Source organism: Hylobates moloch, unplaced genomic scaffold (genome assembly GCF_009828535.3).
Source record: "Hylobates moloch isolate HMO894 unplaced genomic scaffold, HMol_V3 SCAFFOLD_1, whole genome shotgun sequence".
Lineage (NCBI taxonomy): Eukaryota > Metazoa > Chordata > Mammalia > Primates > Hylobatidae > Hylobates > Hylobates moloch.
This window is the reverse complement of record NW_026652276.1, coordinates 193,178,388-193,204,527: the sequence shown is the minus strand read 5'-3', so window position 1 is coordinate 193,204,527 and position 26,140 is coordinate 193,178,388. Positions and strand designations below refer to the sequence as shown.

Here is a 26,140-nt window from a genome sequence, read left to right as displayed (position 1 = left end):
CAGGTCCTCATCTCTCTGATCCTGTTTCCCATCCTCTCTTTACCCTTGATGAAGATAAAATTCCTGGCTAGATACCTTGTAAGATTGTATCTTCATTGTCAAGTGAGATAGAAGAGCTGTGAGGACCACTGAGCCTTACATAAAATGTTTTCTTCTGAGAATACACTACTCTTTGTGTATTCTCCTAGGACTGGTGGTGAAGAATGTAGCTATTGCTCTTAGAAGGCAATTCATTGATGGAAGTAATTCCAGGGCCATGCTGAACCCCAGCTGAAAGTTCCTAATTTCATCTTCCAGTCCTAATTATGTCTAAACATGTTCACAATAGTGTTCAACACCTAGATTTGTAGCAGTTACTGTCATGATCTGCCAGTTCTTTTTTGCATAACAGTTTCCTCAGTCTTTGTGTGAGGGCCTTCCCCTACCTTCAGAGGATGCTAAATCAGTGTGTGAGGCAGGCTGGAAGTGCCAGGGAATTAACACTGCCCCTGGGAACAGCCCTCAAACCCATGACCAATGGGAGTGGGTGAATGGCCTAGCTTTTTTGCCCCTTGGTAGTGAGCAGGGGGCGGGGGGTGTTGCGGGGCAACTGTAAGAATAATGTTCTGTGCAATCTCCCAGAGGTCCTCAGTGAGGTTGAGTCGTAGTTCCCATACCAGCAACTTTTTCCTTAATGTACAGTTTCATGGTTTTTTGTTGTTTTTTTTTTCATTTTTCACTCTCCTGCTTCCTGAACTGGTATATTCCAGGTTTACCTCTTAAAAAAATGACCTGCACTAAGCACTAAAATTCTTTCTCAAGGCTGTCTGTGGGACTCAACAAGTTAAGATCCTAGTACTGATGGTTTTTCAGAAAGTCTATGTCTAACTAGCTCACAATGATATCCAAGCTATCAGCTCTCTGGCTTTATTTTGTCCAGCCTTAGTTCTATGTGAAACAAGTCTACTCCGCCTCCTGACTGACTGGACTTAGTGTATTTAGTGGTAACTTTCCAAGAGGTGGTTTCATGGTAATCCTGGCCACATCCACCATTTGCTAAGAGGCTGTGTACCTTCTAGAAGAGCCAGCTGATAAACGGCCAAGCAGATGGAGATGAAATATCACCTTTACTGCTAATTAAGATGATATTGCAGAACATGGCTTACTGCTGTGGGCAAGCAAGCTTCTTAATACTGAGGCCCCAAATTAGGCACTTATTTATATACATAGTCAGACAGTGTTGGACAACTCCAGCCTTCCAACTGCATGGGGCAGACCCTTCCACTCTGATGTTTATACAATGGTGGAGCAGAACAGGCTGTGTTCTCTCTGCAGACAGGCAAATCCCAAAGAAAAAAAGGAGTAAGGGACCGAAGCACAGATGCTAGTTCCTGTCCTTTAAATTTCTAGTCAGAAAATTCACTCCTTCTGTCTGGTAGAAGTGAAAGAGGGAGCAGAGAGAAACCAAGAATGTTATGTAATGGATTCCCTTTCTCGTAGAAGCAAAATACTTTGGAAAATGAGTTTCCCCTTTTCCAACACTCCTCAGGTTTTTGTTCTCTTTGCTCATTGGGCTTACCACTAAGCTAAGGCCAGTCAAGAGTGTGACCATTTCCTTTGCGGGAGGCCTATCAGGACAGTGCTGCTCCCACCTTCAGGAGTGCATCTCCCACCACCCCCACCCAAATGGCCACTACTCTTTGTGTAATCTCCTAGGACTGGTGGTGAAGAATGTAGCTATTGCTCTCAGAAGGCAATTCATTGATGGAAGTAATTCCAGGGCCATGCTGAACCCCAGCTGAAAGTTCCTAATTTCATCTTCCATTCCTAATTATGTCTAAACATGTTCACAATAGTGTATCAGAGGTTTTGCAAAGAGATAATATGGCAATGTAAAGTTGCTTCAATAAAAAACATTTTGGTAAAAATTGATGTTTCAAATTTAAAAACAATCTTGACCATTGTGAATCTCTCAGGGAGAAATTAAAGTACAAAGAACGGATTCTCTTGTCTGAGTTAGTTAGAAGACATTAGAGTCTAAAATTCATCCTTCCCAATTTCTTATTCTGCTCATTCTGAACTAGATTCTTGACGCTGGGATGCGCTGTGGTTTCTTCCAGCAGCCTGGAGAGTGTCTCATTAGAATCGCTAGTGTGGCTTTCTTCTGGAATTGGAACTTGAAGTTAAACACCAAGTTTCTGGTATATCTCACTTTCAAAAGAGTATCATGAAAGCACTAACTGGCAACAAAATTAAACAAAAGAAAATGAATCAATTCCAAGATCTTCAGTAATAAGACAAAATGATGCTCCCAGAGATCTGCATTTTCCATAATAGAGACTTAGCAGTATCCTGATTTTGGATTCCCCAGGATGCTAGTCCATCTGTGTGTTACCTGATCTCCTTGATCTCTGAACTTAAACCTGATTGGGGGGAATCCTCCTGAAGACGTTAACATGTTTTATCATTCCTGGAGGAAGAATCCACAGATATTTCTCTCAGGGTGACATATGAGACATTTGCATTCTTGCCAAGTTGAGAAATAGGCAATGATGGCAAGCCCAGTTGTGTGGTCTGTTTTGACTCTTTCTTTTCCATTCTGTATTTTCCTTTTGAGCCCTCTCTCTTCAACATCCCCTGATCCAGGGAGTTTGTGCTCTAAATAATGATGGCAGTTTCCACACTCTCCTGTGTGTTCACTTCCCAGTTCTTTGCCACAGTGGCTCCTGTTGTTGCCTTGGGCTTTGGAATTGCCTCGGCTTGTGAAGGCTGGCTTCTAAGAATAGTTTCCCCTTCATTCCTTCACTTATTTCGGCTGGAAAACATCCTCGGCCTATTCCTGAACTAAAACTGCTGTTGATGTTTCTGCAGCTTGAATCCCTAGGTGTATTGGTTGGAATAAGCCTCGGCTATGAATGATAGAAAACCTTAAATAACTGTGGGAAGGTAGAACTTTATTTCCTTCACATAAATGTGTATTTCAGCATTCCAGGGCTGTAGAGTCCTCCAAGGTGTCAGGGATCCAGATTCCTTTGACATTGATGTCTCACCATGCATGACTTCGACCTCACTGCCCCATATGCAGATATCTACATCCTAGGCTACAGGAGGTAGGAAGGGATGAAAAACAAAGCAGAGGGTGCTTATGTCCAGTATCTTAAGGAAGACTCTTGGAAGCTGTCATATGAGACCTCCTGCTTATATCTCGTTAGCCACAATTTAGACACGAGTACCCTGAGCTGCAAAAGAAGTGCAGTTCAGGATAACTGAACCTGGAAATGTAATTTTCACTTTAGGTAGCTTTATATCCAACCACACTTTATTATTATTGAAGAAAAGGAGGATGGATATTGTGGGCAACTGGACTAGACTAGTTGCACTGGGACCTGGTGAGGACAGACACCTCTGCTGAGCCCTCAGCATACAACCATCCCTTGCTTTCGATCTGTCCAGGTTCCAGCAGTACTTCTGCTCCTTTTTTTGGCAGTAGTGGATGCGTTCTAGTGCTTGGTTTCTCTCTAGGCCTTTTAGGGAGAAATAGCTGAATTTGTTACAGTATAACTTACTTTTTATGTTGATCCCTTTCCTTCCCTAATGCAAATAGGTCTAATGCTACTTGTACTTTCTGTTTTTTTTTTTTTTTTTTTTTAACTTTCTCTTTTCTGGGCCGGACATGTGCTAACATTTGGTTCTAGATTTATCTAATGGGGACTTCAGTTGTGAAAGATAAGTCAGTAGGTTTTGGTCTGCCAAAAGCAACCATTGTCCAAAAAATTTTGGCCGCCCTCACCTTTCTTAGTTATATAATCTTAACTGGCATGCATTTTCTAATTGGACTAACAGCTAATCTGAGCTTGGATTCCATTTATCACTGTCCCGCCTGGCTCTCTTCTGTTATCTTCCACCTTGTTGCCTTAACTCTGTCTTAATTCTAAAAATTTCTCAGGCATGTTTCCTTTGAGGCACAAGAAGCTCTAGTATTCCTATATATAATTACAGTAGCATCTGGAAATTCATCCAATAATTCCTTGAATGTTTTGCTTTCATCTGAAAGCAAATCTCTCAAATTGTCCTGACTTTCAGGGTACACTTGGTATCACTGTCCCAGTCTTTAAAGAGCAGTTCCCAGTGGTTTTTGTCAAGGTGTCTCTATGTAGCTTAGAGCTACACAGAGTCCTTCGCCAATAGTGGCCTATGTTCTTGCTCCATCTAGGAGTCAGTACAGTTTGCTGAGATTTTGCTTCTATTCTTGTTAGATTTCTTTGGGTCAAAGTTGCCATTTCTGTCCCCAGATAAACCTGAAAACGTTTAGCCACTTAAAAAAACAACTAATATGAATTAAACCCTAAGTACAACATCTTTTCCCTTTTATGTGTTGGTCTGTTCTTCAATTTCATTTTTCCTTTTATATCTATTTGACTTGTTCTCTATCGACTTTCTCTCCAAAAAAGCTTTCTCCTTCCCAAGTTTAATTACTTAGTTTATTGTGTTCTCATTCTTCCATTGCTCCTGTCCTACCACTGAAGCATGCTCTAAAAACCTCTTCAGACATTCCTTGATGTCCTCAACAAACCTGATTCCTAGAGACAGACTGCTGTAGGCACAGTCTAATTGCCTAGACTGCCTCTTTAATCTTTGGTTTTAAAATATTTAACTTAATTGTATCTTTAACTTAGGCATTTAGCATTATAATACAGGCTCCTATATCTTCGTTTGCTTAGTTTTCAATAAAAGCCTTCCATGGTGTCTGCAGAGTGGGAGGGTTAGAAATCTAGAGCTGTGGCCAGAGCCTATGTAATTACCAAATACAGTTGAGTTAGGACCGAATGGTGGGAGCAGGTTGAGTCTCTGGACAGGCAATACGACTCCAAGATGAGTTTTGGGGCATTACCTACACAGACTAGCATTAATAATTGAAAACCAGAGCCTCAGACTCCAGCATTCTGTAGCACATATGCCGCATAAAGAACACACTGTAGGGCTGGGCGTAGTGGCTCACTTGAGGTCAGGAGTTTGAGACAGCCTGGCCAACATGGTGAAACCCCATCTCTACTAAAAATATAACAATTAGTAGGGCATGGTGGTGGGTGCCTGCAGTCTCAGCTACTCAGGAGGCTGAGGGGAGGTTGCAGTGAGCCGAGATTGCACCACTGCACTCCAGCCTGGGAGACACAGCGAGACTCCATCTCAAAAATAAAAAAGTAAAAAATAAAAATAAAAACCCACTGTAAAGAAAGGTCAGAAAGGTCTTTAGGAGGGTGATTAGGCCAGGAGGGCAGCCCTCATGGATGGGATTAATGACCTTATAAAAGGGTTTGCTATAATTTCAATGTTTTGATGTTCCCTCCAAAATTCCTGTTGAAACTTAATTCTTGCTGCAACAGTGTTAAGAAGTGGGGCCTTCAGAAGGGTGATCAGGCCATGAGGGCAGAGGCCTCATCACTGGGATTCATGACCTTACAAAAGGGCTGGAGGGAACTAGCTAGGCCCTTTTGTCCTTCCATCCTTTTGTCCTGTGAGGACACAGCCTTTGTCCCCTCTGGAGGATGCAGTATTCAAGGTGCCATCTTGGAAGTAGAGACTGGGCTCTCAAACTGGACACTAAACTAAGATCACGGACCTCCCAGCCTCCAGAACTGTGAGAAAAAAAATCTAATTGTTTATAAATTTTCCAGTCTCAGGTATTCTGTTACAGTAGCAGAAATGGACGGAGACAATGAATGACAATGGAACATGTTAAATAATATAAAAAAGATACTATCATCCAAATCCAGAAAGCAAGACAACTAATTCAATTGCTTTAACAAATAAGTGAATAAGTGCTTTAACAAACTGTGAATCGTTATAGATTAAAAGACCCTTAAGAACCACACCAACCAAATATAGTGCATGGATCTCACTTGGAACCTGATTAAACAAACCAACTGAAAAAAGACTTTTTTTTTTTTTTGAGATGGAATCTTGCTCTGTCACCCAGGCTGGAGTGCAGTGGCGTGATCTCAACTCACTGCAAACCTCCACCTCCCAGGTTCAAGCAATTCTCCTGCCTCAGCCTCCCAAGTAGCTGGGATTACAGGTGTGTGCCACCACACCTGGCTAATTTTTGTATTTTTAGTAGACACGGGGTTTCACCATGTTGGCCAGGCTGGTCTCAAACTCTTGACCTCGTGATCCACCCACCTTGGCCTCCCAAAGTGCTAGGATTACAGGCATGAGCCACCGTGCCTGGCTGAAAAAAGACATTTTAAAAAACTTTTAATTTTGAAATAATTTCAGACTTTCAGAAAAGTTGCCATAGTACAAAGAATCTCCACGTACTTTTATCTAGATTCCCTAAATGTTAACATCTTGCCATGTTTACTTCATTATTCTCTATATACCCTTGTTAGTTTTTTGGGAGTAAGTTGCAAACAAAATGCTCCATTACCCCTAAATACTTCAGTGTGTATGAATATTTCCTGAAAACAAAGACATTCTCATCCCACAGTACAGTTATCAAAATCTGGAAATTAACAACAATACCATAACATTTACTACAAATCTTACTCAAATTTTGCCAATTGTCCTGCTAATGTCTTTTGTAGCAAAAGAAAAAAACTTTTTTTTCTTGGTCTAGCATGCAATCCAGGATCATGCTATGCTATCTTTAGCCACCTTTAATCTGATATAGTTTTTCAGTCTTTGTTTTTTATGATAAGATTTTTGAAGAGTAAAGGCCAATTATTTTGTAGAATGTCCTTCAAATTTGGATTTTTTTTTCCGTTTTTCCTCTTTTTGAGACAGAGTCTTGGTCTGTTGCCCAGGCTGAACTGCAGTGGTGCGATCTCAGCTCACTGCAACTTTTGCCTTCTGGATTCAAGCGATTCTTGTGCTTCAGCCTCCCGAGTAGCTGGGACTATAGGTGCATGCCACGCTGCCTGGCTAATCTGTGTATTTTTGGTAGAGATGGGGTTTTGCCACGTTGGCCAGGCTGATCTTGAACTCCTGGCCTCAGGTGATCCTCTGCCTTGGCCTCCCAAAGTGCTGGGATTACAGATATGAGCTACTGTGCCCAGCCTCAAACTTGGATTTGATTGTTTCTTCATTATATCCAAGTTATGCATTTTTGGTATAAATCTACAAAAGTGATATTCTGTCCTCCTCAGTGCATCTTATCAGGAGGCACACAATATTCATCAGTAATGAAACTGATAATATTGTAAACATACATTTTGAGACAAGTGGGAAAAACTGAAAACAGATGATATTAAGTTAATGTTAATTTTTTTTTAGGAGTCATAATGGTATTGTGGTTATGTTTTAAAAAAAATGGTATTTAATGTTAGTGACATACACATTGCAGGGAAAAGTGAAGTTAACTGGCTTGATGTCTATTTCTAGGGAATTTGGCCACCCTAGGCAGGAAGTGGTAAAGATAATATAGTCAGCTCTTGATTGTTCTAATATAATGGCCAATTTGCATATTATCCAGGTCTTTGACCATTTCTTCTTTCTTCTGTGGCTTTTCTTTTAGTCATTACATTTATAGCTCACCCAATATAGTACAGAAAGGACAATCAAATTTTGCAACTTGTTGGATGAAGAAGGTCCTTGGGGAGGAGACTGAAACTACTGACTGAAAAATCAGGTTTATAAATAATTTGAACATTTCATTTCTTTTTAATTGGCATATCCTTCTATAGATAATTATGAGTTTAATGAAATGAGATAATTTAAGATGATCACACAATAAAACTTTATAGCCAAAATACAAAGTCTTCATCTTATTTTCCTACTTCACTTTTTTCATGTTCTTAGTAAGTGCATTTTTCTACTTTATTTTTTGAAAATAACATTCATTTTTGTAAAGTTTATTTCACCAAGGACTAATCTTTTGTTGATGTTCAAATTTAACTTTTATTTTGTTTAAATTTATTCTTTCATGTCTGTCTCATAGGAGAAAAACATGAAAAATTGCTTCTGTGGTAGTTTCTTCTAGTTTTTCAAGTACTCTTATAGTAGCAACTGGTTCAAAATACTGCTTTGTTTCAAAGCATACAGTTTAGATATATCTTCACTGATGATGGGTACATTTTCATTTTGTTCCTGAGCTGTCAGGTCACTTTCACTGTCAGATAGTGTACACAGGAGAGTGTCATTTTCATAGGTTGGAAAATAATACCTGAAAACAACCACAGATACATAGTATTAAATTACCAAACTAATACAGTGTCCAGGTAGCTGAATGTACACATTTACTATAATTTTGCCAGGTATCCTTGCCAACAATTTCATAGCATTTTGCAAAGGCTATACTGGAGACAACTTCTGATTGCTTTCACTTTGACTTTTACTGGCTGACATCAACCTTACCAAATCTACTATCTCGATTTGGTAAACCAAGATCGTGGACCTCCCGGCCTTCAGAGTTGTCTCTGGAGTTGCCCGCTGGCCACTTAGCCTCTGCTTGATCATCTATCATGATAAGAAACACACTATCTTCGAAGGTAGCTGACCCCAGTAGTGGGTAGCTGTAGTTGTTTGATACACCTCCTATGAAGCTAAAAATGACATCTTTCTCATTTCTACTCAAAGGTCCTAGTCCCTCCTTATAAGTTAACAAACTTCAAATATAGTAATTTTTTCAAAGACAAATTCTTCAAATACTTGAGAATAATAAGCTCTCCCTTGTGTTTTGTTTTCCAGCCTAATCGTTCCTTCTTTCTAGGTAATCACAAAGGGAAACACTTATGGAATATAAAGTTTGTTATTCTGGTTTCTTCTCTGAATACATTTTGAAGTTACTTTTGGAATATTACAAATTTTAATTTATATAAGAAGGATTATAAGAACAGGGTACCCTCACAAGTGTGGGATTTTCTGAAGGAGAAAAACTACAACTTTCTGGTTAAAGTTCTGGGGGAACTGACTTAACATTCCCTAAGAACGGAAGGAGCTCTGGGCAGCTAGAACCCCACAGCCTCTCAGAGGAGCCCTCGACTGAGGTTATCCAGAATGATGTGAGAACCAGTCCAGAAGGTTCTTGGCAAAGGACACTTGGGAACCAGTCCACAAGGTTCTGGCAAAGGATACTTGGCAATCCAACAACAGATGACCAACTGCTTAATTTTTTCAAGTGCCAGTATACAAAATATATACCAAAAGTCCTAGCAGTATGCAAACTCTGACACAGTAATTTTATTTCTAGGAGTTCAGCTTAATGAAATAATTAGATAAATGTGCTAAAAGGTAGGCATATAGATATTCACTGTATCATTATAATAGCAAAAAGTAAGAAACAACCTAAGTATCTCACAGAATAGATTATATCCATACAATGGATATTTAGCAACCATTAGAAAGGATGCAACAGATGGATACTGGCTATAGAAAGATATTTACAATATTCTGTTAATAAAATATGATTTAAAAAATCTGTATCTACTTCATCTCTCTACATATGTATCTATCTCCATATCACAAATACTGAAAAACACTTGGTTTCATTTATAAGAGGGGGATTATTTTAAAAATAAGCATTTTGAATATTTTTACATTTTTCCCCACACTATACTGATGTATACTTTTTATAATAAATATGTATTCCTTTTCTTCTGTAGGTTTAAAGAAATTAAATAAAGGGACAAAATCAAAGAGTTGGAGTAAAGAAGTGCACATGTGGTTTTGCAGTACGTACTCCAGTTGATCCCACGTCTTTCTATCGGGGAGCAGCGAAGTGTGTTTAGTTTCTTCCATGTGAGTTCTTAAGTCTGCTTTGGATTTGAACTTCACATGGCAGCCATAACATCTGCATTGGTGAACTTGCCTCCGAATAAAATTGACGAGTTTCACTTGCTGATAGAAATTTAATCCTGAAAATGACAAAACACAGAATCATTAGACAACTGTTCAGACCCATTTTTTGCACTATTATAATTTCTTAAAGGAGCCACTTATTTTTATTAATCAACCTGAAGAGGTAGTACAATTATAAAGCATAATAATAGATACCAAATAATAACAGCCCATATTTACACAGGGCTTATGAGCTAGGCACTATTCTAATAATCTTCCATGTATTAATACATTTAATCTTCATAAAACTCTATCAGATAGGTAGTATCATACCTACATTACATATTAGGAAACTGCCTAGCATCGCATAGATAGCTGTCAGCTGCAAAGCCCATGCTTGACTACTAAACTAATTATATAAACAATGTATATACATGTCTATAAGAGCAGCAAAGTAACACATCCAAGGACCTAGGAAAGCAGTGACTGAGCTGAGCTGTGAGAAGTAAGTTTTTTACTGTCTTAGATCTATTAGCAAGTCAGTACTTTATGTATGTCTTAATGCCCCAAATCCTTCTATTGTTGTGATACTTAGAATGATGCAATTGGGTACACCTATAACAAACAATCCTAGCTATACTGCTAAGCAGTGCAGTAGGCATTTACCATACGTTATTCACTCCTCATAACATTTTTCTGACCTGAGGCCCAATGTCATAGCCAGTAAGTGCCAGAGCTGGAATCTGAACTCTACTTTGACTTAAAAATCCATATTCTACTAGCCCCCTCCAATTTATGATATATTATTAACCACTAACTTATATTTCAGTTGAAGCACTCATATATGTAGGAAAGAGGAAGAAGGAGTATATGAAACCAAAAACCATATTTGACCATTATGGTTGAGCATCACTGCTTCACAGAGAGTTCTGTCAAGACCATCTATAGAGAGACATGTTTTGGTGGTGCACTCTCCAATCATAGCTACTGAACATAGGCATAGCTTACAGGATGGTTTATAAAAAATGAAGCATCACAGAAAAAAACTTCTGAATCAAACTTACCAAGTTCTGACTTTATTTTGAGAAGATCAAATTCGTGTGCATCCTAAAAAAAGGAATGAATACATCTGTAAGCATACGAATTATTTAATCTTTCAGGCTGAAGTTATAAACAGCTTATTCACAGGAGTTTAAGTAGTTTAGAAACTCAGTCTGAGTTCGGTACCTTCTGCTTTTGAAGTCTTCCAAGTCTAACTACTTCCCTCCATACCCAACTTCTTTTTACAGCATAGTCCAAATACGTCATGTCAATCAGTTAAATAATCATAATTGGGCCGGGCGCGGTGGCTCACGCCTACAATCCCAGCACTTTGGGAGACCGAGGCAGGCGGATCACCTGAGGTCAGGAGTTTGAGACCAGCCTGGCCAACATGGCAAAACCCGTCTCTACTACAAATACAAAAATTGGCTGGGTGTGGTGGTGGGTGCCTGTAATCCCAACTACTCAGGAGGCTGAGGCATGAGAATCGCTTGAACCTAGCAGGCAGAGGTTGCAGTGAGCTGAGATCGTGACGCTGCACTCCAGCCTGGGTGACACAGTGAGACTCCATCTCAAACAACGGCAACAACATTATAATTGCCATAGCTTATATCTATAGTTTTTATAATTTACAATGTATCCATTTTGTAACCTTCTAAAAACGTAGAAGTCTATGTATGCGTTCTGCAGTGTGATAAATGTGTAGGTAAGATATGTTTCTATTGTACTGTGCATTTGGACTAGAATTATGGATATAGGTTCTTTGCCCCACATAGGTAATTTTTACAAATTCTGCTTTTCATTTTATGCTGTCAAATACACTGTTTAAACCTCAAAGCTTCTCTTCACTCACACCTTCCTATAAATCACATTTCTTTTGATTTTTACAATGTACTTATTTTTTGCTTGTTTGTTTGACACCTGCAATTGTCTGTGTAAATGTTTTAACCTACAATCTCACAGAGGATAAAGACCATTTAACTCACTGGGATGGCATTTAGTGTAGCACCATATGCAGGATGATTAGGAATTCGTGATGTTATCACTGAAAGTGACCCAGCAGAGATTAAGGACACCTGTCAAGGATGCCGAAAAGGTAATCCCTACACAGGATAGGCATACTAAGGCTGCCTTCAATACAAAGACACTAAGATATTATGAATTAAATCTAAACACAGGAAATTATACACACATACTAGTGGGAACCTTTTTCAGAGAAACTAATATCAAGGAAAATGCTTATGGTCTTTTGAGCGCTTTCTAGGTCCTTATTTTACTAAACTAAGAACAGTATTTCTGAATAAGGGTGGGGTGAAAGTAGAGAATATGGTCCACTATTGGCAGAGGTGGCTGCAAGGAGGGGACAGAGAGATATCAGAATCATCCAGTAATATTTTTCTATTACAATCACCCCTCTGCCCACAAGCCGTGATACTATCATGAATCATTAGATGTTTCCCTTCCCTATCCGCCTTGTGCAGCTAAGGATCAGAGGTGTAGGGTGTGTGTCCTCTCTCAGGTATACTGGGGTGAAAAAGGTTTAGAACTGCTAGCTCCAAGCTTCACTATAACATAAAAATGGCATCCAGAAAGGAAAGCCCACACTAGGAATGCTCCCTAATTTCTTCTCTCCAAATCCTGGCACCTGAGGGAACTGTAGGATCATGCCCTAGACCCTCTCTACCCACCCTCCTTTTTTCCTATTCTTCCGGGGCCTTTGTAAATGGCAATGTTCTCCCTTCTTGCTCTCCTATTCACTAGCACAAGCAGCACTGGAAAAAAGACTCAGAACCTGTCCCACCTGCTGAGCTAGAATGATCTTGTAAGCATCTCAAAGGTGAGATGGCATCAGTGGTCTGAGAAATCTCACACTAACAAACAGCTCACTCAGGTCCACTCAACTGTACTAACTAAATTGCCCTGAGCTCTGGTTCTCCCTGACAGACCTGGCCCGTCTCTTCTGTTTGGAATAATGATTGGGAAACTAAAGTATAAGCAGATGAGGGTGCAACAATTACCAGCTTTCTCCTGTCAGAATAAAACAAAATTCAAATAAATACAGGTATCTTACCTCCATGTGGACATACAACTTCTCAATTGTTTCTGCTTGCTTTTCACAAAATAAGCAGACGGCAGAGGCAGGATGTTCTTCCCAATCAGACCAGTCGCTGAATTAAAAAAGAAAAGAGAAAATACGGAGACTCCCTTCATTAGGAGAGTATACTACACAGTGACTTGGTACTGCTTTCTCCTTACTAAAAATCCCTGCCAATCTCTTTCAACTCTGACATTTTGGTAAAGACTGTCAAATCATATTATGACTCTCAGATATAGCTTTTGAAATTCAAAGCAGCAGCATGAAATTAATATACATAGTAAACAGTTGCTGTTCCATTTTCTCCTATTTGCCATTCTTCTGAGTAGCTATCTCAGTCCAGAGTCAGAGGAATGTCGTCCTGAGACAATGAGGTTTAATTTGCAAAGGAGACATATCAGAAAATGTGATGCTCCCTCTCATTAACCACAACCACTGAGTGCACACGCTGTGAAGTGTGATGCTGGGAATGTGTTTCTGCATGACAAACAGTGTATTTTACAAAGGCAAACCGTGTCTCTTTCACGAGGGAAATACTGATTATTTTAAACTGGGCTAGTGTTAAATCTGGTGGTAGACAGGGAACTCAAAAAGGATACAGGATCCCTTTTACCACTTTCCCCGCTCCTTGCATTTACCTTTTTGAAATACTACCAACTTCTTATCTTTCCCAAACCAGGAAAACTGCCAGGAGGGAAGAGTTGTGGAGACGAGGAACACCCATTCAAATTCAGATGAGAGAATTTCTCATGGCAAGCTCAGAAATGATCACTGATAAGACTCTCAAGATCAGCCTAACCCAATTCACACAGAAGCTTCCCTATTAGAAAACAGGAAACATTTTCCTTAACTCTATCCATCCAGGAGGGAGCCATCAGTCCTGGCCCAGGTCATCACTTACTATTTATAACCTTTTGTGTCATAAAAACTTCAACATTCACCCATTAAATATTCCAACTAGTATGTCTTAATGGGAAAGATGTTTTTATTTCAGTCTGGAAGATTCTCTGCCTGAATCTCTATGCATCAAGAAAATTCAGCAAATGGCAGCTCTCTACCTTTGGGCTTTACTTCACTATTAAAATAATAGTAATTTAAAATCCTGAGAGAGAAAAAACACCAAAAAGCTTTGACTGAAAAGAAGATGAAAAATAAGAAATCCTTTTAGGTTGAAAAGAACATTTCTCAAGCTTATAATTTCAAGCAAAGAAGCTGTGAATGTTTAAAGTTAGTCATCAATGGCCTGAACACAGAACAGGATTAACTTCAATGCAGTTATATTCTCTATTCCAATGACAGCAACATGGAGAGTTCAAAGATCACATCACTTCAAGGTCTGAGCACTAACTGAGCAGGCAAAGCACTTAGGAATGTATTTTTCTCTGAATTATATATTACTTGTGTGTTCAATCAATACCTTTAATTTAGTTGGAATAACAGTGTCTTTTGGAATTTTTATGTCAAAGTTATTTTGAATTCAAGTTTTTGCCACATTACATGAAGGGATGCATGGCTCAGAGAATTTTTCTTCTTATGTTCCCTCTTCATAATTTAAACCAAACTAAAGCATTGTCTTCTTACTGTTGGAACACTGCAATTAATTAGCAGCAATAACAACTCTTACTCTTCCTGATGGTCCAGCAACTCCCGATCATCTTCCAACTGAACTTCTTCCCACGATTTTCCAAGCTCCTTTGTAGGAAGAACAGAGGGATGAGAGAGATTGGGGGAAAGAGAAGGGAGAGAGTATGTAGAACTTTGAAAAAAATCAAAACCAAAAAAATAAACAAAACCACCCATGTTTAAATGGTTTTGAAACAGTACAAGTAGGATATACAGATGGCCCAACTTATGATGGTTTGATTCAACACTTTTTTTTGAGTTAATGACAGTGCAAAAGCAATACGAGGTTGAAACCTTAATGAGATAATTTTTTAGAGAAGCAGCAATATCCTTTCAGTCAAGTTCTTTTCTCTTAAATTTGAACCAGTGTGTCTCAACCCTGAATGTGTATTAGAATATCTGGGATTCTAATGGTCTTTGTTGTTACATTTCCAGAGCCTGGCATACAGTGGGTACTATTACTATAAACTATTTTTTGAGTTGAATTAGAAAGTAGAATTCAATTTGTTAGAACTAAAAAATAAAAAAATACGCCTGAGGTCAATTTAGATTCTACCTCAAAAGGTTTTTTTAAGGTGATTAGTGAGTTACTGTCTATAAAGAAATAGTACTAGGCATGAGTAGGTGCTCTAGGACCTACTCAAATCCCTTTTATCCCTTACCATCAGTGGAAAAGTTCCACTCTTTTGGGGCTATGTCTGGCAAGCCTAGTCACAGCGTTAGCAAAACTTTATGGAGTGATGAGTAGGAATGATTTATTTCTTTTGTTCCCCTTGGGCCATTTCTTCCTCTCTTCTTGCCCTGTCTTCTTTCTATCCAATCTTCCCATTGTGCCATGCAAAAGCAGACAGTGTCACAAAGAGAGAGGTAGGAACATTAATGGATATGTTTTCAAGCAGCTAAACTATGGTTAGGATCAAGCCCACCTGACCTGCTACAAGCATGGATAGCTTTGTTGTTCAATATTCTTCTTTTGAAAAACAAAACCAAAATTCACTCAATTATGGACTCTTTTTCCCCCAAATAAAGGTATTCATCTAGCTAAAAACAAAGAACTATGAGTGCCATTATGATTTAGAGGGAGAAAGAAAATCCATCATTCATCAACTTAATGAGAGGTTTTGAAGCTGTCATTATCTATCAGCTAAATGATGCATACATTTAGATATACAGAGATCTATCATAATGTCATTAGAGATGGTTAATTTGGACTCTATAATGTACTTCCCAGAGTCATCATGAAGTGTCTGAACCTCATTACAGAACACCAAAAATGGCCTCAACACTGCCAACAAGATGCTTGTCAGAAAGTTTGGCAATGAATTAAATCTTTCATGCCTTACTTGGTTTTTCTGTACTTGGACTTAAGGTCATGGTTTTATTGCTGCAAGGTATTACTAAAGTATGGGCCTTCTGTGACTTCATCATTCTGAATGATAAGGGCAAATGCTGCTTGTCAATGAATATTTTGAGCCAAAAATAACAAAAAAAACTTTCACTGTTAAACTTCTAAACTCAAAGCATTATTTTGCAACTTCCTCAGTGTTAGGTACAATATGTAGAGATTTATCTAGGCCATACAGCATTAGCCATTTACCCTACTTGAGAGGAAAATGAATGTCCATGTTTATTAGTATATTAGGAAATAAGCAATTTGCATGTGACAGTGGCCCAGTTTCCTAGAGTGCTCTGATTTGGTACAGTTAAAAATACGATTTATTATAGAAACAAGACCCAAAGCAAAAAAAAAAAAAAAAAAAAAGGCACATAACTCTCTAATTAAGACACTGTGCCTGCTAATGAATCATGTCAGGAAAGCAAAGAATGTAAGAAAAACAAAGTTTGGAAGGCATATCACTAAAGATGTTCAGACACCCCCTCAAACCCCTGCATCAGATGGCTCATGAATAATAAGAGGGTGGAAAAAAACATGGAAAAAAAAGATCCCCTTCACCCATCACACTTCTGCCCTAATACATACTCACTTACATGTGCTTACACAAAACTCCATCAGAAACAGAAAGAGGAGTGTTTTAAGTGTAAATAACTTCACTAGAGAGAACTATAAAAAACTATGAAAAATCAGTTAAAAGCCTACTTTTGTTTTAAGTAGCTTTGTATACTTAAAGAATAAAAAAATTTAAATCAAAGAATGATAAAAATCATAGCAAAACCAATTCCCTTTAGCAAAACTCGGTTTGAAACATGAGCATCATAGGAATATGTAGCTGAAGCCTCGATGTTAAGCAGTCTGTTGCCCTCTGAGGAAGGGTTATCTGAATGTGAACCTAACTGGCACCTTATCCCCAACCCATCCTCACTACCTGCTGAACTCTTTTGTTTGTGAGAAAGCAAAGCAAGAATTTGAAGTAGATTAATTCAGACTATGCAAAAGACTTAATGTTTTTGCAAGTCTGTTACTATTCAGAAACTGATATGAATGATTCAGCACAGAAATTATCTCATCTAAGAAGGAAAAATGGAACTTGTCAATTTGCTGAGCTCAGAAAGCCAAATGCAGCCTCTCTGTCCATTGGCTCTATTTCTGCTGCCTATTAGAGTGTATCTTGCCACGGATATCCTGGATGTTCCCATCGTTGTTGCGCTGGCAGAGTCTATGGCGTTGGAAGTGGAGGTGAGGAGCTCTGTGTATAAATGACTCAGTGACTGCATATATCTGCTATAGGAGAGGTCAAACGCTGACTTTCCATATACCATTACAAAGGGTCCAAACTAACGTGCTTACATGGTGGTTTTCCATACCGATTTCTGAACTCTTTGAAAGTAGTGACTCAAATCAGCCTTTCTGTCTACAGTATTTTTTCTTTCTCTTCTAGCATCTGGTACCTGGAAGGCACTCAAATGTAAGTAGAATGTATGATGTCAATAAAATGGATGTATAAACCCACTACTAATATAACAATTCTATCTTTTGCCCACACTCATGCACTCATGTGAGCCTTTTTCCTCAGAGGGATAACAAGGGAATATCTTTCTTTCTTTTTTTTTTTTTAAATATTGTCATTATTCATTGTTTAAAATTTTAGAATTTATTCTTCATATTGATTTATTACTCATGTTCTTCACGTTAAATATTATTCTTTAATGAGGTCTGAAATAATACTAAAATGATACTGAGAAGAAACTGGCCTTTATTTTTCTCTACCTATACTCTGTTAGTATTTGGGACAGTTTTTTATACACTTGTTCTATATAATATTATACTTTTAACGTATAACAGTATCCCTTCAAATATTCCTAGAATGTTACTAAGGCTGATACCTCTGGTAAGCACCCCTCTAGTTTAGCGCCTGTGTATATCTTTGGTGAAGCCAATAGGCTTCTTCACTCCTTTTCAAAGGTGTTTACATCATTTCCATAATGCTAAGGCATCATAACACATTTTAGGTTTTCTTTTTTTGTTAATCATTCTTAAGTTTTTGGTTATTTACCTCAGCAGGAATTTTGCATAGGAATAGGGAATAGAAAATAGGGAATAGGAATAGGAATAGGAATCGGAAATGGGCTAGGAAGACTAAGAATGTGCAGCAGAGCCTTAAAGTGCTGATTAAAGTCAGCTTTACTTTGACCTTGGCTCACTTTTTAGTTTATTACAAAAGAGAATAGGCAAAGGTGGGTGAATAGATCATTATGAACTCATCACCATTACTTGACCAAAATACCCAACCCAAAGCATAAGATGTAGGTACTAGTCTTGCCTCAATTGTAAAAATGAAGGAAACTGATGCACAGGATAAGTAACTTGCCCTAGCCATGTGACCTTTGGAAAATTAGCCTCTCTGTGCCCCAGTCCCCTTACCTATAAGAGGCTTAATAACAATACCTGTGTCATAAAATTTGACTTAAATTAAACAATTTAATGTAAATACCTAGGATAGTGCCTGCAGATTGTAAGTATCAAATAGCTGCTAGTTAAAAAAAAGACTTCTATCAATATGACTCTAAAGTTGTAATTTAATTTTCATTTTGTACGTTGTTAAAGCCCTTAACTTTCTCTTGAAACACTTCTCTTAATCTGTGGTCCACACCACATCAAATCCGTGCCCTGTGTGAGCAGCACAATCTAGCATGCTCATCTAGAGATGGCTGGCCCTGGCAGATGATTTCGGTTTTGACAGCTACCCTACTTGATGCCCAGGAAATGAAGTATCATACTTTTCTAAAAGTGCTGGCAGAATAAGAGTGAGCAAATCCTTTGAAGTCTCCTCTAAAAGGTAAAAACCTCCAGCTATATAATGTTCTGCTAGTCTCAAGCTCTTGAATATTAGTTTTAAAAGAGCCCCAGAAAGAAGAACTATTAAATTGCTCCTATAGCTAGATGCAGTAGCTGAATATTTCTTAGAGCTAGCACTGAAGTCCACTCCCTATTAGACTGGGCTGGGTCCTGAAGCAGCATTTGCTCTAGGAAGTAATGACTGAGTGATTTCAAGAAAAGATTGAAGAGCTCAAAGGGTACGTTTGCCTTTAGCTGGTTGTAAAACATTTGTAGAAAACCATGGCAACCTCTTAGAGTCAATCTTCAAACACACGTTAAACTTGCTTCTCAAGGGGAATTTTAACACTACAAGGACTAGTTAGAACAGACAAAATTCCACCCTAAAGTAGAGATTTCCAACATAATTCAGGATATGCTTGTTTCTATCCAATAGATAAAATGGCTGATTATATTCAATTAGCATTTTGTGACCAGTGGGTTTGGGTTTTAATTCATTTACACTGAGAGAAAAAAAAATTCCATTTGCTTAAGAAAAATGCCCATTCGAAACAGAACTCTCCATTTTTCTTCCAGTTCCTCTGGAGAGTTACATGACCTCTTCTTTTATATGAGTAGTTTCCCTCCTTTATCATATATATTTTTTAAAAATCAGTAGATTGAAGGCAGGTCCAGTTCCCCAGTCATTGTTGTCTATCAAAAATCCCCTCCCATATTTCCAGATGCCTCTCTCCCATTCCCCACTGTCTCCATCTGAATGCCTCTTCTTGAAATCTACAGAGGCCAGCAAATGGCACTGAGGTTTCTGTGGAAGGAGAGCTATCAATACATTTAAAATCCTTGGCATGGTAACCTGGTTAGTCTACCTTACAAGCCAAACAAATAAAAATCCCCTTCCATAGTAAAACGGTTTGGTTTCCTCGAAACTTCCCTTAAAAATAAGCTGACTGAAGAGAATGATAAAGATACACACTTTTGTAGGGGTGAAGGGGAAAGAGCAAAGAGATTGCTTTTAAAGAATTATTTTGCATAGCACCTAACACATCTAGTACTCAACAGTTTCTTTTGAATAGAATATAGAAGTCTCTCTGGCCAGGTGTGGTGGCTCACGCCTATAATTCCAGCACTTTGGGAGGGCGAGGCAGGTGGATCACTTGAGGCCAGGAGTTCGAGACCAGCCCGGCCAACATGGAGAAACCCTGTCTCTGCTAAAAATACAAAAATTAGCCAGGTGTGGTGTAATCCCAGTACTGTACAGTACAGTAGCTGTAATCCCAGCTACTGGGGAGGCTGAGGCTGGAGAATTGCTTGATCCCAGGAGGCAGAGGTTGCAGTGAGCTGAGATCATGCCACTGCACTCCAGCCTGGGCGACACAGCAAGACTCCATCTCAGGAAAAAAAGAGACAAAAAAAAAAAAAAAAAAAAGGAGTTTCTGGCCCCAAGTTAAAACATATTACATAAATGGGGGATGGTATGTGGATACCCAAATGCTGTATTTTTTTTTTTTTTTGGTCAAGATGACTGTGAGTTCTAGAGACATGGCGTTTTTACTACATAAACACTGTCAAATAAAAGACAAGTCAAATCGAATGTCTTGTACTCTAACCATTTCAAAGCTAATCACTACTTGAATGTGCCCCTCAATTACATTTTGACCTTTGCAATAATTGCTTATTCAAATATTAGTTGGTCCTCAGATTTTGTTTGCAGTACTGTGATCAAATTTTAAATTATGAAAAGAAAGCCTTACCAAATAATTGATGACATAAAATCTGTCATATTCTCTGTTCTTAGGATTAATCTTACGATGCTGTTTTTTCCTCATGTGATCTTTAAGTGTATTTTTGTCCCTGAAGGTCTTCTCACAGTACAAGCACTGCAAACTACAAGAAATACACAAACACTGATAAACAAGTCTCTTGTATAGTTGCTGCAATAATCCTTTATCATTATTGAGTTTCGTATTTATTCATTTTAGGTCACACAGAATCTTCAAATGGGATATACCATCCTTGTCAGAATCCCCCCTCACTTTATTCATTTGGCTTTGCAGAGTGCATACTATGGTGTATTTTGTAGTCAGCTAAGTTGACCAACTTGGCTGTTCAGTTAAGACTGAGACAAAGACAGGTAATATCCAAAAATTGTTTTAGTTCTTTACTAACTGAATTACCTATTCTAAAATAAGTATGTAAGTATGTTCTTCAAATAATTATAATGACTTGCACTGACTGCACCCATTGTATATAATAATTAGTACGTAGTTTGGGATATCCTGAGAGCTGATTGGCAGGGTTTAATTCCTTGCTCCAGTGCCAGCTAGCTGTGGGACTTGGTAAAGTTACTTGCCTTCTCTGTTGCCATTTTCTGATTTCTAAAGTGAAGATAATACCAACATTTTAGAGATTCTTAAATGATAATTTCGTATACATATATTTATTGAGCACTTACTATGCACTATGAACTGTGCTAGGTATTTATTCATGTATGTGAATAAGATAAATAGTAGCTGTTACTACCATATAATTCTCATACATCTTCTGCTCGAATATTTCCACTGACTGGGCATTCATTACCTAGAGAAGCAGTGATTACCAGTTTTGAGCAGATTATTAACAAAATGTCTTTCTCATACTAAGCCTCCTGACAGTTGATACAACATGTATTATAACTGCTACTCAGTAAAAAGTAGAGAGTTCTACTTTCTGGAGCCACATAGTGTCTAAGTATAATATATTTTACATGGGAAACTCTCAAATGATTGCAATCTGTTACTGTTTCAATTTTGAATTTGTTTTTATCTCTACTAAATACCTTTTCATCAATTTCTTATGCCAAAGAATATATTCCAGGGCATAATAATATTCTTTTGTAGTATATTCTTTTATAGTTGACAATTTATGGGTGATAAGCTGATTATAGATATTCATTATTGCTAATCTTGCTAGAAGGCACATCTGGTCTTATTTTATAGACAGTCGTTTAACAAAAGGGTGAAGGGACTCGATTTAACATAGTGTTGACATCAGAATTTGAGTTAAAAATTTCTTGTAATTAATCTGTATTACTTGCTTCCTCCTATTTTTTTATTTATTTACTTTTGAGACAGAGTTTTGCTCTTGTTGCCCAGGCTGGAGTGCAATGGCACAATCTCTGCTCACTACAACCTGTGCCTCCCCGGTTCAAGCAATTCTCCTGCCTCAGCCTCCCGAGTAGCTGGGATTACAGGCATGCACCACCATGCCTGGCTAATTTTGTATTTTTAGTAGAGAGGGTTTCTCCATGTTGGTCAGGCTGGTCTCAAAACCCAAGCTCAGGTGATCCGCCCACCTCAGCCTCCCAAAGTGCTGGGATTACAGGTGTGAGCTACCGTGCCCCGCCCTTATTTTTTTTTTTATGTGGTTGCTCTCAATGTTGTGGGTTGAAGCACCACACTTGTTAGTATTTTATTTAAATATAGAAAACTGGGTTCTCGGAGAAAAAATTTTGGGCCCTTTCCTAGAAAGAAAAGTGGATACATTTTTGAAAGTCATTTTGGTGACCTAAAGAATTTTCTTCCTTATTTCAACAGGCTAAGCTCTAGATACGGTTGCCAGAATATGACCTTGAGGAAATGGAGTATTATATACAAATGTGAATGAAAACCAAAAGGCAGAAGAACACACACAGTATGCTATGCTTCACACAAAATTAAACACCATTCCATAATTTGACAATATATTTACCTTATTAAATATGTAGACAAGTTACAGCAAAAAATAAAGGAATTACAATTACAAAATTAAGAATAGTGGTTTCTGGGGAAATACTAATAAGGAAAGACACATAGGGAGATTCAAAGGAATTAACAATGTTCTATTTCTTAGGCTAGACAGTGAGTATATTCTTCATATCCTATATGGCATACATTGTATGATATATATATTGTTTGGTATATATGACATAGTGTATTTGAAAAATTTAAAAAACACCAAAGGGCAATATGATCTAGACAAAATAAGAACTGTCGTACAAAATGTGAACTCCTCCAACATGGGAAATTTCCACTTCTGTAATTACTCTATTAAATTAATTTAAAAAAATTCACAACACAGTCCAAGATTAAAATAGCTTTAGGCAGTGTTTCATAAATCAGTACTTACTTGTCAAGCTTTTTCTGTAATGTACACAAAAATTCATTGCAGTTTACAATGTTGTCTGGCAATCCAATGTTGAAAGCATGTTCTCTGGCCATGTGGTTCAAAATAACAGATCTAGGAAGAAATTTGAGCAATTAGGATTATTCACAAATCATCTAAGAACACATTTGGGTTGGAATAGCATTCACATAATAAAAACACTAATTAGAGGTATAAGCAAGTGCTAAGCACTAACACAAAGATTTCAGCTATTAAAGAGTGACATTATAAAGTATGTAAGTGTAACTGTCACATCAGTTCTGTAAAGGGATACCAAAGTTTGTTCCACTATCTGCTGCTTGGCCACACTCTATAGAAGAATCAGGTTCTGTCCTTTAAACCAGGGGTATTGGTCCATGGCCTGTTAGGAAGCAGGCTGCACAGAAAGACGTGAGAGGCGGGCAAGTGAGCATTACCACCTGCACTCCGCCTCCTGTCAGATCAGTGGTGGCATTGGATTCTCCTAGCAGCGTGAACCCTTTTGTAAACTGTGCATGCGAGGGATCTAGGTTGTGCACTCCTTATGAGAATCTAATGCCTGACGATCTGAGATAAAACAGTTTCATTCTGAAACTGGTCCCTGGTGCCAAAAAGGTTGGGGATTACTGCTTTAATCTATTAAATTAACTATACTGCTTCTACTTTTCCAATTCATCATGGAGAAGAGTAAGAGGCAACTGCCTAACGGAAAATACAACCTGCTATGACCTAAGATCACAGGCATTTAGCCAGTGTATCATTGGACAATGACCTGGAACCCACAGTTAACAGGTCTATTAAATGCAAGGGCTGTGATAACCTGCAACACAATGACCAACTTCTTGATTAATTTATACAGAAAAGGACAAATGTAATTGTGTAACTTTTACATAGCAAAAAAGTATATGTGTATAATATATTCTACAGAGCTTTTATCACAACTTTAGTTCATAAAATAAAAGTGACTATTTTGAAGAGCCTCATCAGTATAAGTACCATTGATAGACTATGCATAGTGACATATCATATGGTTTTATCTAGATTATTTAGACACTTACCTGGTCCCCCCTAAAAAGATGTTTTTAGTGTTTTTTTCCCCTTGAGAAAGTGAAATAAAGAAATAAAGCAAACATTTCTATAAAAATACTTTGTTGACTTTTTTTTTTTTTTTTTACTATGTAAGAGATACATTTATTAACCTTGTGGTTAGTATGCTCGTTTGTCTCACTGCCTATTAATGATAACTTTGACTAAAACTACTTGTTGGGGTAGTTCACAGTGCCTTTTGGGCCCACAAAGGTTTTCCCAGGGGCAGCCCAGATAGAGCTAGACCTTTCCAGGGGTTCCAGACCTGAGGCTCAGGCTGTGGAAGAGCTCAGGTGAAAGCGGAGCTGGGAGCCTCTTGTAGGCAGTGTGGTAGGTGTGTGTGTGTGTTTTGGGGTGGGGGAAGGGTGTCAGGCAGAGGGTCAGAAAGTTCCCTCTATCCCCGAGGCCATGTTGGGGTAAAGTACAGTGCCTCTGGATTCAGGGAGGTTCTCCTGGAGTGGCCGAGCCATAGTTAACATCTGCCTAGAACTTCCAGGATGAAGATCCAGAGCCTAGATGGTGCCTGGATGCTGTCAGAAATGGTATCTGACTCAAGGGGTATGGGTGGGTTGGGAGGTTCCCCTCATCCTCACCCTCAGGCTATCTAGGATCAAAATGTCTTGCCATTAAGAGTCACCCTGAATGTACTCAGGGGAGCCGAATCCGGCTCTCAACCTCTCTGGGGCCCAAGAATCTGGCAGCTAGAGTCTGAGTTACGAGATGAGAGGCCAGTGGTTGGCTCATGGGGTAAATGAGTTTGGAGGCTTGGCCAGTCTCGAAGACTCTGTTCAGGTAAGTCACAATGGCTTCTGGGACCTAAGAGGATTGGTTCAGCAAGGATTTTGGCCACAGCCAACAGCTTGCTGGGAGGGATGTGGGTGGAAATGACTGACAGTCCTTGGAACTTGTTTCCAGGCTTATAGGCCAGGCCTTCTTGACTCCAAAGTGTTCCCCCAACAGCAACCAAGCCTGTCAGGTCTACCCAGGGCTTTCAGGCCTGACATCCAAGCCTTGGAATGGACCAAGAGCTGGCTCAGAAGGTATAGGTGTACTAGGAAGGTCCCCATGATCTCAGGCTATGTTGCCCCGCTGAGAACAAGCCCATGTGTGAGCCTAGGCTTGCTCTGAACTTTTTTGGGGCTTGCCAGACAGGAATGCAGATATTGAAAGTGAAGGAATGAGGGCTAACAAGCAGCTGTCTCAAAGCAGATAGGAGTGTTGGGAGGCCACATACTTAATTGCTACCATCCCTAATGCCTTCGGGATTCAGGACAGTTCTACCACAGTGGGCCAAAACTGAGCCAGGTTTGCCAAGGGTTCTATGACTGACATCTAAGAGCTGGAAGGAGACTGAGTGAAGGCAAAGTCAGTGTTAGGAAGAGGGTTGGTGGGGTTAACAGTCTTCACTTGGTCCCATGCTCTGATCTGGTGGTCCTTGATGTCTTCTGGTTTCAGGGGAGGTTCCCCTAGGAGTGGCCTAGCCTTAGCCAGGACTACCCACGATTCCAAGCCTGATATCCAGGCTCTGAAAGGGGGGCCAGGTACAGATGGAACTGGCAGCAGGCTCAAGAAGGGGCTGGCTGTCCTCTCCAATACTATGGTGGTTTATTTTACATGTCAGCTTGACCTGGTTAAAGGATGCCCAGATAGCTGGTAAAAATAGTATTTCTAGTTGTGCCTGTGAGGGTGTTTCTGGAAGAGATTAGTGTTTGAATCAGCAGGCTGAGTAAAGAAGATAGCCCATACCAATGAGGGGAGGCATCATCCAAGCCATGGGGGCCCAGATAGTTGAGCTGGGAAATTCATCTTCCCTTGTCCCTAGATACTCAAGTTCATGGTTCTCAGGCCTTTAGACTCAGACTGAATTTACCACTGGCTTTCTTGGATCTTCAACTTGCAGATGGCATACTGTGGCACTTCTCGGCCTCCATAATTGTGTGAGCCAATTCCCATAATAAGTCTCCGCTTATATATCTATATATACTATTGGTCCTGTTTCTCTGGAGAACCCTGACTAATACAAGTACCTAAGTGGTTTGCTAGCTAATTCAAAATTAGCTTGATTCAGCCTATTAGTCTGAGGTGAGAAGGGAGGAAAGGCTTCACCCTTGTAGCCACAGTTGCTGGTTGGTAAAGGGCCAAGAAAATCT

The 26,140-nt window shown here is 39.0% G+C and overlaps 1 protein-coding gene and 1 long non-coding RNA gene across 3 annotated transcripts in view; one reads left to right on the top strand and one right to left on the bottom strand.

The window, feature by feature from the left end:
- Window positions 1-22,523, top strand: LOC131380895 (uncharacterized). The gene is made up of 3 exons (XR_009209173.1): window positions 1-78; window positions 9,579-9,647; window positions 22,319-22,523. It is a non-coding gene; the product is annotated as an uncharacterized LOC131380895 (long non-coding RNA).
- Window positions 6,010-26,140, bottom strand: part of ZNF277 (zinc finger protein 277) — a 140,975-nt gene continuing 120,844 nt past the window's right edge. For both annotated transcript variants that reach the window (XM_032761483.2, XM_032761484.2), the window contains exons 6-12: window positions 22,890-23,000; window positions 20,498-20,630; window positions 14,514-14,581; window positions 12,866-12,962; window positions 10,818-10,860; window positions 9,656-9,830; window positions 6,010-8,140 (exon numbers count right to left, since the gene is read on the bottom strand). In XM_032761483.2, coding sequence (XP_032617374.1) covers window positions 7,972-8,140; window positions 9,656-9,830; window positions 10,818-10,860; window positions 12,866-12,962; window positions 14,514-14,581; window positions 20,498-20,630; window positions 22,890-23,000 — 796 coding nt within the window. In that variant the 3' untranslated portion in view covers window positions 6,010-7,971. The remainder of the gene's footprint in view (window positions 8,141-9,655; window positions 9,831-10,817; window positions 10,861-12,865; window positions 12,963-14,513; window positions 14,582-20,497; window positions 20,631-22,889; window positions 23,001-26,140) is intronic.